At 39.1% G+C, this 16,181-nt stretch overlaps 1 protein-coding gene across 1 annotated transcript in view; it reads right to left on the bottom strand.

The window, feature by feature from the left end:
- Pdfr (Pigment-dispersing factor receptor) overlaps positions 1–16,181 on the bottom strand; it is a 291,502-nt gene that overhangs the window by 109,827 nt on the left and 165,494 nt on the right. Inside the window, exon 5 of the mRNA XM_071595271.1 lies at positions 9,821–9,924. Within this exon, the coding sequence (XP_071451372.1) occupies positions 9,821–9,924 (104 nt within the window). The remainder of the gene's footprint in view (positions 1–9,820; positions 9,925–16,181) is intronic.

The raw sequence follows: 16,181 nt of genomic DNA, 5'->3' as shown, positions 1-16,181 counted from the left end.
TTTGATTGATTCGTGACATATCTACATAGTCTTACGAGTTTGATCAGTTTTATAATGCTAACTGAAAGTTGTCCTCATGGCCATGGACCCGATCTCTGAAAGTTTGACGGCCAGGAATATTTTGCTGTGGCAGCATTCGAGCTATAGGTGAAATTTCTTATGCCAAAAAATCGATTGGCTGCCATTCAAGAGCAATCCAAGCTGTTAATTCGGATTTCGCACATGTAGAATTGAACCTAAAATTTACTTAACTACTACTGATTAGTACACATATATATCAAATATATCCAGTTGCGTAATTCCTATCTGAAGTAGACCCAGGTATAATATCATACACGTAGTTTTCAATGTTATATAGCTGTTATTGGTGAAACATATGCAAAAATGGTGGTATCCAAAAATGATTCGGAACGTTACTTGAACTAAATGAGTTCTCTAAGAATGTAGTGTTCGGTTGATGCTCCATCGAGAGCAGCATCAAAATCTGCTGCCTGGTTGCACCCAGTATTCACGACACCTTTAAGCTAATGTGTTTGCCGTCATGAAGCGATTACTGACCACTCAATGATACAGTTCCCTCTTCGCAGAGGGTAAAATTAGGCAAAGAAAGATGGACCCTTAACCCGGTAAAAAATTAAATTTATTTTTCACCTTTTTAACATTAAACAGCTAAGTTAGACTTGAGGCCCATTCTAAGATAAACAAGTACTTTATTTGATGGTTTATTTTAGACAACTTATCCACATCAAAATAACAGTATTTGACGGTAGTGATAGTATTACTATAGCCATAATTGTGGATAAAATAAAACCATGGATAGTAGATAAACTTTAAAAACACATTTTAAAAATTATTTACCGAAGAAACATTGAGCAAATATCTTTCCTGCGCCTAATAAATTCCTTCGCTACATTTTCTTTAGATCTATTCCAATAATAACTTTAAGTTCAAAGCAGTTAGTAATAAAGATTAGATTAGATGTTGGCAAGGTAATGCTAGGTAACTCCAAGGTAAAATGGAGTAATTGAAGGAAGTATCTGGTCAAACACCTCAAAAAGTAGCCTGAAAATCGACGATAGTGTTATGACTGATCAGACAGCATGAGCTAGCGCTTTTAATCACTATTTTATTAGCTTTATCGATGGAATTAGTATAGAAATTTTAATGCTAATTAATTTATACCTAGATGTTGCGCCTGTTAGAATAACATTGACTACTTAAAGCAAAAGTCGGTCTAATCTGTTGAAAATGTTAAATTAGTGAACTTCTTTTTTGTTGATTAAGCACCTGGTAATGATGGATTCAATAGAAAACTTCCAAAGCATGTCACTAATGATTTTGCTTTCATTATATCCCATAATTATTGTTTCGCTTCATATGTGGCGTTTCTCCAAGAGGGGCAAAAAAGGCAGGTGCCAAATCCTTGGAAAAAATAGAGTGATGAGTTAAAAAAAGCAGAATTACCGATAGCTTTCATTATCATCGATAATTTACAAAACTTTGGCAAAAAATCGGGTCTAAACTTTTTTCGCATAGAAAAACATGTTCAGTGTGTATTGACGTCATTAATTGTGTATTGATGGAAACACTGAATTTCCATCCGTTTTTCGACGTTACTTTGCTAACATCGATGTTAAATTGCAGGTTAATCTGTGGCATTTTACGCATACCCTCGTAATACACAGACTCTCCCGCCGCGTCACGCAGGTGGCCAACGGCGATACCCCCATTGAAATTCATCGCCAGTCATTCGAAGTTTATTTATGAGCCCCAATGCATGGACAAAACAAGCGTGCGAAATTAGGTCAGAACTTGGGCGAAACAATAGCAAAAGTGGAGAAAGGAACGCTTGAAGATCAGCAGCGTGTGACGCTCCGCGAGCTGCGTTTCAGTAAACCTGCATCGATCCCATTGGCGATTAAGTGGAAAACAGCCAAAAGTCCAGTCATTCCATCGATTCATTGCCAATAAACGTGAATTTATGTCTAATAAAAATTGAAGGCATTATTTTATAGCCAAGCCTCGCATTATGCCTTTAAAAGCTAAACCAAGGAGAAGGAAAGACATGCTTTACCACCAATACGAGAAAATTATCTTTCAAGTCTCATCCACTCTTTTTGGAATCGTTGCTCATTGAATTTCCTTTTCTTACGTTCACGAAAACTTTTCTAATTCCACCAATTTTTTATCAGGAGTTTGAGGAGAAGCCTTATTACTCTTGTTAAAGTTTATATGTTCTCGAAGGAATATCTAAGTGATTCCTTTCTTTCGAAAACTTGAAAGTAAACGCGCTAATGACAAATAGTCATCTTCATCAAAATCTCTGTGTATGCTAAAATGAGTAAGTTTTCAACAGAAACTCCTCAAAAAAATCTCCTTCAGAATGCTATAGTCATTCCCAACTATTATAGTCCGATAACATTCGACTGCTTTGATCCTAGCTGCCTGAATTCATATGACTATTTCGAGGAAAAATACATATTTTCTCTTAAGCACCAACATAATGGCCGAATTATTTTAGCAAGTAACTTTTTAATGATTACAATAACAATTTCTTCCATCTCGCTCGTACACAACTACTCATCATGTGGAAAATATGGAATATAGTACGTAGATACAACTTTATCTCGAAATGAAGTCAAATAACCCCATTTCGGTGAAAGCACTAGATGAGACGAAACTTAATTCTTCTGACCATTTTGAATCATGCTTTCTTTTAAAATTGGAAATAGAAATGTAACTCAACAATTTTTCTCAATAAATGCAATGAACTGTGACCCTATTTTACTCATCATGTTCAGTAGATGGTGTTGCAATGCGGGCTCACTTTGCAACGAAATTAAACGGCACAGATAAGACGCAGCTCAGCACTGACCAAGGTGCAACCGTTTCAAACTGGCTTTCCCTTCATATCTAGGAGCAATGCGCGGGGTTAGTTGTGCTGTGTGTCAGGTAAGCAGTGACGCCGCCTCTGAGGGTTTTTTTTCTGTCTCCTGTGACCTCCAATACTATTATTTGAATACACAGTTGCATGGGCGCATTGGCTCTCTGAAAAGAAGAATCCGGCCGGCATCTTAAAAACTGCCTTCGCTCACAATGACGGTAATGCGTTGATCGCATTACCGTCGATCGCATTACTTTCGAGTTTTTTTCCAAACTTTTCAGGCACAGATATCATTAAAACCGCCAATTTTTCATTGGAACAGAAAAATAAAAAAAATTCAAAGAAAATTGTTATTAACGTATTTATGCAATTTTTCGTTTCACGGCTGCAGTAACATTCTACAAACGTACATGGATTGCCTCGTTTCAACCTTTTTGAACCGCTCTACGCTCAGAGTGCGCCGGTGGGCAGTTAGCGCTGTTACTGACCTTCTTATTTGTACTTGTTTTTTCAAAAAGCCGTTCTTAGCCGGATTTCTTTTCTTATTAGGTTAAGAGATAATATTTTATTCGAAGTTTTGAATTTCTCCTTCTCACAAACCACACTTCCACCTCAGCCATGTTTTTTTCTTCAATGCCATACGTTTCCTATGCACAGTGATCGGTAAAGGTGGGACCTGACTCACCGGGACGGTTTATACTTGCCCGTTCGGGCAGTCAATGGCCATTTCGGACTTTAGCACTTTCTATTTTTCAATTGTCGCCGTCAGAGTAATACAAAGGGCATTTTACGCTTGCGCGCAACAATTATTTTCTGAGTAATATTTTTGCGTCGTTACGGATTATTCTGAAGAGATTTAAATCAGCTAGAATGTCAGATGGAAAGCATCAGAGAAAAGACGCTAAATTATGCATACATGATCAACGTTGAGTAACTCGTGTTCCAACGTAATGAAAATGCTAATATTTCCAAAATTTAATTAAAGAACTTCGTGAATGAAGAGAGTTGAACTTATTCTTCCTCTGGATTTAAGTACTCCTTATTTGGTAAGAGCCTCCAAATTCTGTTAGAACCGTGCGGTATTCTTTACCGCATAAAAATACTCTTAGGAGTCGGTTAACAACTCTAATTAATTAAATATTCCCGATTGGTTTAGGGAAAAGGAATACCAAGATTATTTACTATCCTTTCAGCCCTTTTGTTGGCGTGAACAATGTGTTTCCTTTGATCGACGTGTTCTTATGGGGAATCATGCGGGCATCAAGAGAGCCGAAGCAAAGGTTTCTGGAACACGAGCGATTCTCGTTTCTGAAACTTAAAGTATTCTTATTAGACTCCAGTATTAAGTACGAGGGTAGTTTGACAGGGTCTGGGAATCCATTCCAACTCCGGACAGCAATTGCACAACGCTGGACAAAAGTGCATTAGTCTACAGGGAGACTAAATTGAAAAATAAAAACGTTGCGCTGAGGTGTCGTTTAAATCTACTCCATTCTAAGATCTTACTCTCGTTCATCAAACTTAAAACAGTGTTCCAGAAATAAATATTTAAAACTGCCACAATTAGCACTGGCCAAGGCTAAACGATTTCCGGTATTTTAGGATATTCAAAATATCGTATCCAAGAGATACTGTTCAAAGTATTAGATTACATTTTTACAAACATTCCCGAGTTCCATACACCTTCAGCTGCCCAACCCATATCTTTTAGCTAAGAAATATTATCATTAAATTTGCAGATAAATGGTCCTAAAGATAGACCTATTCGTCAATCGCTATCGATAAATGCGGTATTTTGAGACGGTAAATCTAAATCACCGTATCCACGCAGTAATTTAACGGATGTTTTTATGTAAGGGTTTATACCCACAATATTGAATTCTGATAGTTAAAAATATGATACAGGTCGGATTTTCGGTTTCACAAGTACTTAGAGCCAGCAAATTCACGCAACAGGACACAGTCCTACCTTCTGGCAAGCGAACTACAACTTTTAACCTATCTACATTTACGTGAAAATAAATTAAACAGTTCCAATACCGTGACTAAGTTCCTTTATAGCCTTCAATGTGCAATGCATGCATAGTATCATTGAGTTTATATATATATATATATATATATATATATATATATATATATATATATATATATATATATATATATATATTTTTTTTTCTAAGGTAATCTACCGGTTAGGGTAGGTTTTTGGATGGACACAACTACCAAACTACCAAACAAATATTTTATTACTCCTAACAAAACAAGAAATCCATCATCCTACTATATATCAGGTCCCTCTTCATCTCTGAGTACTTTCTTCCTCCCTTCATCCCGTCCAACACCGCTATCCTGTTACTTCCCTTTCCTCTTTTGCCCAACATTCTACCCTCTATCACAGTCTTCAACATCCCACTGCCGGTCAACACACCTTTCATCCACTTTTCCTGCCTCCGTAGGATTGCTCCCAACAAACCCCTCTCTTCGCCCACCATAAAAAGTACTTCCTCATTTGTATTCTTCTCTGTCCATTTCACCTTCTCTATTCTTCTCCACACCCACATTTCAAAAGCCTCCAATCTACGTCTATCCTCCTGCTTCAATGACCACGTTTCCGCACCGTACATAGCTACGCTCCATATCAAAGTTTTTACGAGTCTTTTCTTAATATCCTTACTTAACGCCCCTTTCATCAACTCCCTCCTCCTTGTAAAAGCCTCTTTACCTAGCGAAATTCTTCTCCTTACGTCCCTACTACTATGGCCATGTTGGTCCAAAACACTTCCGAGATACGTAAACTGTTCTACCTGCTCTAGTTTTTGCCCTCCTATTTTAAAGTTTAGCTTAGCCTTTTTCTTTCTAGAAAATCGTATAACCTTTGTTTTATTTATATTGATTTTCATCCCATACCTGTCGCACTGAATTTCCAATTCACTCAGCGATGCTTGCAAACCCTCGGTTGACTGACAAATTAAAGCTTGGTCATCAGCAAACCTAACTGTTTTTACGAATTCCCCGGCCACTTTCATTCCTACCTACAGCTCTTCCTATGCCTCTTTAATCATTTCCTCTGTATACAGGTTGAAGAGTAACGGTGATAATGGGCAACCCTGCCTTACGCTCTTCCTAACACTGCCCAACCGTACTCCCCGTTTCCCACCCGCACCTGAGCAGTCTGAGATATGTACAGGTTGCGGATTAGCCTCCTTTCCCTCCAATCTATTCCTATTTTCTGCAATATACTCATTAGTTTTTCCCAATTCAATCTATGAAACGCTTTTTCGAAATCTACGAAACAGGCAAATACCTCCTGGTTGTGTTCTATATTCCTCTCGATTAATAATCCCATAACTGCAATGGCATCACGCGTACCTCTCCCCTTCCTAAACCCAAACTGATAATCCCCTAAGTAATCATTTGCCCTACTCTCTATCCTTTTGTTTATGATCCTGAGAACAACTTTAGCTGCGTGGGATATCAAACTTATCGCCCTGTAGTCCTCACATGACTTGGCCTTTACCTTTTTCGGAATAGGATATATATATATATATATATATATATATATATATATATATATATATATATATATATATATATATATATATAAAATTATTATTATTAGGTAAACTACCGGTTAAGGTAGGTTTTTGGATGGACATAATGACTAATTAAATTATTTGTGACCCCTAGCATAACACAACATCCTACTCTCCATCAGGTTCCTCTTCAGCTCTAAGTACTTTCTTCCTCCCTTCAACCCGTCCAACATCTCTATCCTGTTCCTTCCCTTTCCTTGTTTGCCCAACACTTTCCCCTCTATCACAGTCTTCAACATCCCACTGCCGGTCAATACCCCCTTCATTCACATTTCCTGCCTCCGTAGGACTTCTCCCAATAAACCCCGCTCTTTGCCCACCATACCAAATACTTCCTCATATGTTTTCTTCTCTGTCCATTTTACCTCAATCAAACGCTATTTCGAAATCTACGAAACAGGCAAATACGTACGTGTTGTATTTTACATTCCTCTTGATGAATAATATCATTGCTGCAATGGCATCAGGCGTATCTCTCCCCTTCCTAAACCCAAACTGATTATCTCCTAAGTAATCATTTGCCCTACTCTTTATCCTTTTGTTAATGATCCTGAGAACAAGTCTGGTAGTCCTCACATGATGTAGCATTAACCTTTTTCGGAATAGGAACTAAAACTGATCTCACAAAGTCTTCCGGCCAGATTACTTCCTCATAAATACTACGAATCAGCCCATATAGACTCTTCCTCCCACGTTTTTCTAAACATTTCAATAGTTCCGCGGGAATGTTCTCCACCCCCACGGTCTTATTTAGTTTAATATCCCTTAATGTCCTTTCTATCTCATCGTCGAGTATGCCTGGAGCTAAGCTATTTTTCTCTAGGTCATGTTCCTTTTCCATGTCTAACTTTATTGGTCTGATTTCTTAATAAAGAGTTCTTCTATATTTTCCTTTCAACTCTCTTGGATCTTTCCTGCGTCGACTATTACCTTACCCGCCTTATCTCTAACTGTTAGCATAGCTCTTCCTTTCTTACTTCCCGATAACGATTTAACTTTGCTGTACCGCGCACCGATTTCACCCTTCCTCTGCAGACATTCCATATCCTCGCACTGCGTCTTCCACCATGCTTCTTTTGCTTTATTTGTTGCCCTCCTGAATTTATTGTTTAACTATTTGTTCTTTTTTTTTGCTATCTCTGTGTTTATATTCTTCCATTTTCTCCTCTCATCCATCTTTGTAATGATCTCATCCGTGATCCATGGTTTCCTAGTCCTTTTGCGTAAACAGTTCCAATAGTGTCTTTTGCGGTATAGACAACCCTTTCTTGATACTTCCCCATTTTTCTTCGATAGTACTAAGCCCTTTACCATCCTCCATGATTTTCTCTACCACCTGTTTGTACTCCTTCCTTTTCAAACCATTTAATGCTTCTACATTCCATTTTCTAACTCGCCACCCCGACCTTATCTTTTTGAAACGTACGCTACATTTCATAACAACTAAATTGTGGTCAGAGTCCGCATGCGTTCCCGGGAAGCAGTGCGCATTTATCACACTGTTCCTAAACCTGTGTCTAACCAGAATATAATCTAACTGATACCTTTTTGAGTCACCTGAACTTTTTATACAGGCATATATCTCCACTTTTTGTGGTGTTTAAGCCACGTGTTGGAGATGACTAATCCCAGTCTCCTGCAGAACTCAATTGCTTTATCCCCACGGTCACTTCTAGGGCCTTAACCGCAGCTCCCCACCTCATCACCATCTCTTCCTTTGTTCACCGTCGTATTCCCATCCCCCATCACTATCTAATGTTTTCATGCAGCAACACACTCGATTATGTCCTCTAACTGATCGCATATCCTCTCGACCTCTTCCTCTGTATGGTTACTCGGTGGCATGCATACCTGAACAATGACTAAGTTCGTTGCCTCTGCTTTTACCTCTACCAGTAACATTCCATCCGTTGCCTGTTCTATGTTGACTACTCATGCGAATATTTATTTTATGAATTTTCGGAAGGCCGACAAATATGGGAGCCCTCGGATTCATCACTAATGCTTTGTAAATTTCACTTGGTTTAATGATATTGGGGTTGGTTTTTAAACACTTAATAACTATTCTTTGCAATTTCGTGGTGGAGTCAATTGGGTGTTTCACATTAAAGGACAGTGGAAAGATATATTTTATTCTTCATTTAATTAATATACATATATATATATATATATATATATACACGAGGGTGGCCTGAAAAGTTTCTGACCTAATAAATATGCAATACATTTCCTCTGGAATTTTCTGAAATTTTTGAGGTCGGAAACTTTTCAGATCACCCATGCATACCCACATTGAAACACAAAATCCCGCCATATGGCGAACAAATATTCATGAACGTTGAAATAGATAGAAGTAAAAGGGACAGGAACACATGCAAAGGATGAACACAGGAGAGGTGGATAAGGTAGAATCGAACTGATCACGAGCGTGATAATACTTCCTTGACCTGGACTTGAACACCGAATCTTTCCACTTATCGGGCGGATGCTCTAACCCTTTTGAGCTATCGAGGAAACGTAATGTTCACTGAGATTTGCGGGTCTTTTATAATGACCATGTGTCCCGCTTCTTTGGCAAGAGATGGCGTCAGGGGCCAGTTTCATCCACCAAAGGAGAAAAATCAAGAGACACAAGAGGAATGACAGTAGGTAAGCAATCATACAACATCATAAAGGATAAGAACAGTGCGTTTCGTGGCACGCATAGCCAGAAAAAAGAGAGGAACCACATTGGCCTAATGCACATTCAAACACGAAATCCAGCCATCTGGCGAACAAACATTCATTCACATGGAAATAGATATAAGGAAAAGGGATAGAAACACGCATAAATGACGAACACAGGGAAGGTGTGGAAGGCGGATTTGATCAAATCTTTCCTTGATTGGGACTTGAGCACCGGACCTTTCCACTTGGCGGGCGGATGCTCTAACCTCTTGAGCCGCCGGGGAAACGATTTTTGTGCTAGTGGACTGTTCGATTCCTTCTTCCCCACCTCTCCTGTGCTCGTCGTTATGTGTGATAGATGTTAGTGGGTGGCGGTAGTTCAGGGGTAGAGCGTTGGACTACTGACCGCGGGGTCCCGGGTTCGATTCCCGGGCAAGGCACTCTGGGCACCTGCAGCTCCACGAAAGTTATATAATTTTTCGTGTACCAGATCTTCCTGGTAAACCATAACCGGCACAGGGAAAGGAACTGGCCCCTCTACCCTGATGCGTAAATTTTCACACGCCGTATAGGGCTTAGCATTGGGTGAACTCTACCATCAACCTACCAAACCGACCTTCGGGTCGATTACTGTGTTAATGGTTTTTTTATATGTATGTTCAAAAGATATTCTTACCTGAAGTGACAGAAGATTGCCAAAGAGACGAGTAAAGCTGCCAGGGACACGCCTAATCCAACAATTTCTAGTGTGCGGGTGCGTTCAGCAATTCGGAACTTCACCTGGAGGTAGTAGAAACAAAAAATTATGTTTGCATATGAGAGCTGCATCTGTTTCTGATGTTCGAACATTTCATTGGGTTAAATCTAATTTTTAAATATAAGATGGTGCCAATATTCCCGACGCTATACCATTAAGCTTATATTGCAATTTTACTAAAATATAGAAAGTGGCTCAACTATAAATAGTTTCTTACGTTTATCTGTAATCCGAATCCCTAAATTATAAGGGTAAATCATTATTTCAGTCACAATTAACCGCAAGACAAACACAAGAGCTATAACGAACGTTTCCTTGGGAACGCTTGGGACATCCACCGTCCACAGTCCCGACTTGGAGTGATTCTCATCCGTTCGGGCTCCTAAAAGATCATTGGGGTGGGCCACGTTTTGAAAATGACGATGGGAGTAGGCCGTAGAGGTCGCTCATCGGCTGCGACAGCAAACAAAAGACTTCTTCGGATCGTATCAAGGACTCGTAAAGAGATGGGGTGAGAATGCACAAGAGGGGGAATATTTAGAAGGGCGAAATAAATTTCAGGAGGGGACTTCCATCATTACTGTCTCTATCCAGTTTTGAAGAGTTAAGCATTGGCTTGTCCTGGAACGTATCGAGATTTGAATAAAGAGCTTTAAATGACAACATAAGTATTTAATTTAATTGTTTGTTTTATTAATAATTTATGATCCATATATTCTCCATATCAGATGCATCCATACATACATACTTCAATATTACCGCCTCGCGGGTCATTTCAAGGGGCAACAACTGTTTCGCCCTCTCTTCAAGAGACGTCGTCAAATAGAAGTGATTTGCGAATATTCAATTTAGAAAGCCATATTCAAGAGGAGAATCAAGGAAAGGAAAGATTCATCTCTTGATTACATTTGGTCTTATTCTTTGGCTCAGTGTTAATTCGAATTTTTATTTTATAATTGATTAATTTTGGAAATTGGAGGGAATCAAACAAATAATAAGCTAAATTATTTTTAATGTTCTTTTCAAGAAAGCAAATACATATACAAATGTTATTCGATATATGTTGAGGATTGTTTTTACCCTAGTTTTACTTTTAACACTTTCCATTTTGACATTGACATGCTTGTTCAGACATCAATCTAGCTGTTAAAATAAGAATGATTTTTTTAAAACAATCGTTGCCATATTAGACATCAATCCCAAATCATTCTCAGAATAAGTTGACGATATCTTTTTTACCATGGTTAAAACCTTCCTTTAGTTGATATAAAATTAGATTGATAAATAAATCACACCTTTCAGTTGAAACTAAATAAATGCATTAACTTTAGATGTGTCAAGTGAGGAATGAACGAGAAATTATGAGATTAATTCCAAATAGCATTTTGCTAAATTCTTAGAATAGCTCTTTGCAAATACCCTGCATATTCCTTGATTTCTTACATGCTTTCAATTTTTGTGATAAGCGGAACGGTCACGGTCAAATAGGAGAGAAATCTAACGGGAATATGAATGGGAACGTTTCAAGCAAATTTGTATTCCACCTGATGACGAAAAGGCTCTGCTTACGATTATCATGACGTAATCCTCACGAGAACTGAGGCTTCAAAGAGCCCTTTTCAACGACCATCTCTTCAACTTCCCTCCTTGATAAATAATGAGCTTTGTATGGACATTTAAGCACCTATGGTAAACGAATTTTGATAACATTCCAACTAATATTTGGGCATTTGAATCCTAGGTGCAAGGGTAGTTCGTTTTAAACCTTGACCAACAATGAATGATTTATCTACTCCCTACACATAAACCTATTTTTCAAATACTAAAGAAAATTTGCTTACCAGAGTTAATTTACGAGTACTATAGATCAAACTGCTATGATAGGTATTATCGATATGGTTTATAATTATGAAGCGCTAATTAGTACGTCGTGAAATACTATACGCACTTTTCACGCATCCATAATAATTCCGTAAGTCGCTGAGCACATTCTCATTGTCTCCTTCCAATTCCATTATCAATTTCATTTGCTCATCAAATAACACCTTTCGTATCGGGCATCCCTCCTGCAATTTTCAGCTTCCTCGATATTTTCCCAGACATCTTTTCTCTACTTGCAGTTTTTATTGGCCTCTTTTAGATTCACATACCTCTCTTCTTCTGCGCCAATTCTTCATGTTTAACTATTTCACTAATTGATCTATGGTATTACTCTCTCTTAAGTCAATGTTTGCACATTCATATGTGACGAACTCCTGACCCCAATAGTATAGCCCTCTTAACATTTAAGGTCTCTATCCCAAAAACTTCAACTCCGGTCGACTCAGCTAGGAAATGCATCGAGGATCTATCTCATCACCCACACCACTTCCTGCCTAGTATGCCTGACTCTCGTGGTTTCTAACTTCAGGATCTTAAGAAAGTAATTAATTTTATTTTCTACTGCCCCCAATATTTGTGCCTATTACGTAACGTGTCAAGACGACTCAAAAGCCATCTTGCTATGGAAGATCGCTCCGTGGACTTCCATTCAACCAACCCCCATTTCTTAGTCTTTCTGGAATAGGCGATCTAATGTCACTGAAACAGGCGTATATTGATTGGGTCAGCTATTTTCTTCAATAGCACTCCCAAGGCTTACACCTGCGAGTACAGAGAGGTATGATAGTAGCTGTATCTACGGTTGGTGACCGAAAGCTGAGGTCACTTGCGCCATGGACGGGAAAGGAGGAATAGGATTGGAGAGAAACCTGGCGTCGGCATTCGCCTACTCTTTACGAAAGGCGCCTAGGGGCCCGCAACCGACGACGGACGGCGTTCCCACTCAAAGCGCCCTCCACACAACCCCTCAAGTAGGGAGTGCGATCCACTGAAGTACATCTGCTATGGTACAGATATTTATTTTATTGATTTTAAATATTGGACTGGTGCTGTTCCAAGTTTATTATGTACGAGAGGAGGAAATCACAGTCATTGGATAATTATTTTAAGTTTACTTTGTAAGTCACACTTATTTTCCAATTATTTGTACAAGTCACACGAAGAGGAAGAGCCAGTTTATTTATTTGTTTATTCATATTTTGGTGGGTCAGAAAAAAAAGTGTACACATGCAGCGCCATCTCTTGTTTTTTTCCGAAGTCTCTTGAGCTATTTCTTTGATTCAGTAGTCGTTTGCCCATCGGTGAATACATACGATATACTATAGCGGTGTCCGCGAAAATCGCTGCTCCCGCAAGTTGCGAAGCGTGTACTGCGGTACGTTTTGGTGTGCAAAAGGGTCATCAGCCGCTCAATTCCATGGAAGTGGTGTCTGGGATCCACAGCGGTGTCGAAACCACAAAAATGACCGCACAAGCATAGTACAAGAGGGAGGGATAGCAGAGTGGCAGGCCACGTGAGCACAGAGATGAAATCGTTCAACATTCAGCCTATGGCCGGTAAATATCCTATTGTTCGACGCACCACTATTTTCAAAATTGTAACAAAAAAGCAAGGATATCATAAATTGCATCCTAGATGGGCACCGAAAATACTTAGTAGCCTAGACAAAGACCAAATAATGCTGAGTGGGCAATCGTTTTTGGACGGCTAGCGACACCCACCGCAGAGTCGCGACTTTGCCCCCAGGGACTCGTGCGGTAGAAGCAGTCGTCCGCCTCAATTTCCAGAGTCAGCGAGCTTCTATGTTGATGAGGGATCAACGAAGCCGGCGCAGTGCTACGAAAAAGTTTATAGAAGTGAACAGCGATTATGTTGAAAATTGAAGATGGTTTATAGGAAGATGAAACCGTGAATATAACCTTTTTCTACCAAATATATTTTATTATTAATTAGTTATTATATATTATTTATTTACCCTGCAAGCCACCGCTAGGATGTGTGGCGGGGGGTGAATACACGCCAGATAATGTTGATCTGAATGTGACCCTACCGTGGTCGGACAATGTTATTAGGATCCCTTATCGTTCCAGGAAAAAAGGCATCTTAAATCTATCTGTTCTACACTTAAGCTCTCTAATGTTACTTACATGATCTCTTCTATCGTAGTACGATGGGGTAAGAATACATTTTCAACATGGTTTGATAATCACCAAAGAGCCTTTACTTTTCTAAAATGTCTCAATGACTGGTAGTGAGAGATCCCTTTTGCTCTTTAACGAGTATGGCCAGATGATAATCATATATTAGCCACATCCTTTTCCTGCATTCGTCATATTTGCCGAAGAATACGAAATTATATTAACTTTATAGTATTTTCTCCACCTCTCGTGAAAATGAGGAAATCTTAGGATCAAATGTCCCATTTTGACAAATTTCAGAATTGGAGGGGGAATGTTGTTGTCTGTTTCCTAACCATTTGACAAGTGAAACCTTCCCAAAAATTTGAATGACGATTTGATCAAATTATTTACACTTAGCGACGAGTGTTTCCCACTCGCGACTGCTAAATTGATATACTATTCCACGGCACTCTAACGCATATAGCGTCTTTAATTTACTTTCAAGTCAAGTCGCAATAATTCTTCACGAGAAAATAAATATCCATCTGTTAACGTTATTCAGTTGAATATAGTATGGCGATTGTTCAGTTTAATTCTCCCGTTGGTGTAACTCGAAATTAGAGGACTCGATTTGGCAGATTGTTCGTGCAGTGAAGTGAGTTCGCCCTTTTCACGGCTGCGTTGCCCACCTAACCCACCGCCCGTCGCCCGGGTGCCACACCCACTCTCAAAATCCAATCCCCTTGTCGAGAGGACACCCCCCCCCCCATTTTGGAGGAAATACCCGTTTTGTGGAGTTTCTTGTTGCAACATTCCATCCAACCATTATTTCCCCTTCATTCTGTTTCCTCAAATTACATCAAATTTGGGCCTCATCAAAATTGCGCTCATTTGCCCTCAGCAAACAATTTACTAACTTAATCTCTGTAATGCCGATAAAAATATGGAAACAAAAGTGGAAATTCCACAAAATCTGATATTTTCGAATACACTTAACATGATCTTCTAACTTTATTCCTTTGCCAGCCATTCCCTTATTTCAATCGGCACTTTGATTTGGCAGGGATTCCACAATGGAAAAGCTGTGCATTTTCTCGTCCATAAGAATAATCATAGCATAGGGCTTTCGGTTCATGCCTTCAATGGTCAAAAATTGGTTTTCCACTAAGAGTTTTACCAAATGGATTAAATATTCTTATTTCATAAAATAGGAATCAGGAATTCATTTCATTTTATTTTTTCGTATCTGCAATGCTATGATCATTTGACTAACTCTGAACATTACTAAGATGAAAGTTTGATACCACAGGGTATTTCACAATAAGATGGCATAGAAATAAATGACCGAATGGTATTTCAAAGAAAGTAACTCTGACGACGGGCTTTTGATTTTAATATTGTTTGAAAGGAATGTCAAAATTGAGTCGCTACAAGAGAAACACCACGAAAGCTGATGAGGAAATATTGATCCGTTCATGCCCCTGTGCTATTATGATTTACGTTTGCAATTTTATGGACTTATCCTCTTTTGATGAAGATTGATTAAGTTTTTAATACACGCAGGCTTAGCTAATATACGAGACCCCTCGTTTCTCAGTTTAACGCAGATATATGATTTTGCTATTTCTGACTTCCTATCACTGGTACTAGCTAACTTCTCTTATTTTGTTGCAGATTGATTTTCTCTTAAATTTCTTGGAAGAGAAAATTGCTATGCCACAGGCTTTCAAGTAAAAACTAAAGAAATTTTTCGATACGTATCTCCTATGCATATCTAGGAACAAAACAACTTGTCTTTCTAGAGTAATGGGCAGCCCCACTGCCTTCATGCTGCCCAAGATGCCTCCCCCTCCCCTTCCTCTCTGAGGCGATCGGGATATTGTCAAATTCTCCCTTCCGCCATTGCCACTGCCTCTCCTTATTGCCTCAACTCAATGTTCCCACCTCTTTCGGATCTACCCATTGACTCGTTTCTCACCCGCCTCGGCGTTTTCCTTCCTCTCTGTCTCACTGACTTTCTCTCGTCACTGCCATGCCCATATTTCAAAAGCCCATCCCAAAAATCATTCATCCTCTTGGCTCAAAGGGTAGGCTTTACATTCAATATGCATTACTCCCCATATTCAATTTTCGACCAGTTCTTTCGGCGCACCTTTATTTTGTGTACCCATCATCAATTCTGATTAGCAAATGGCTCTTCCTCTAACGCTTTCTTCTCCTAATATCCCCAGCGAAATTCCTCTCCCCATTTGAAATACTGTCCTTATACATAAACCGC

This window comes from Hetaerina americana, unplaced genomic scaffold (genome assembly GCF_022747635.1).
Source record: "Hetaerina americana unplaced genomic scaffold, ioHetAmer1.1.p SCAF_7, whole genome shotgun sequence".
NCBI classification, from domain to species: Eukaryota; Metazoa; Arthropoda; class Insecta; order Odonata; family Calopterygidae; genus Hetaerina; species Hetaerina americana.
Note: the sequence above shows the minus strand (reverse complement) of the source record. Positions and strands in the feature narration are given on the sequence as shown.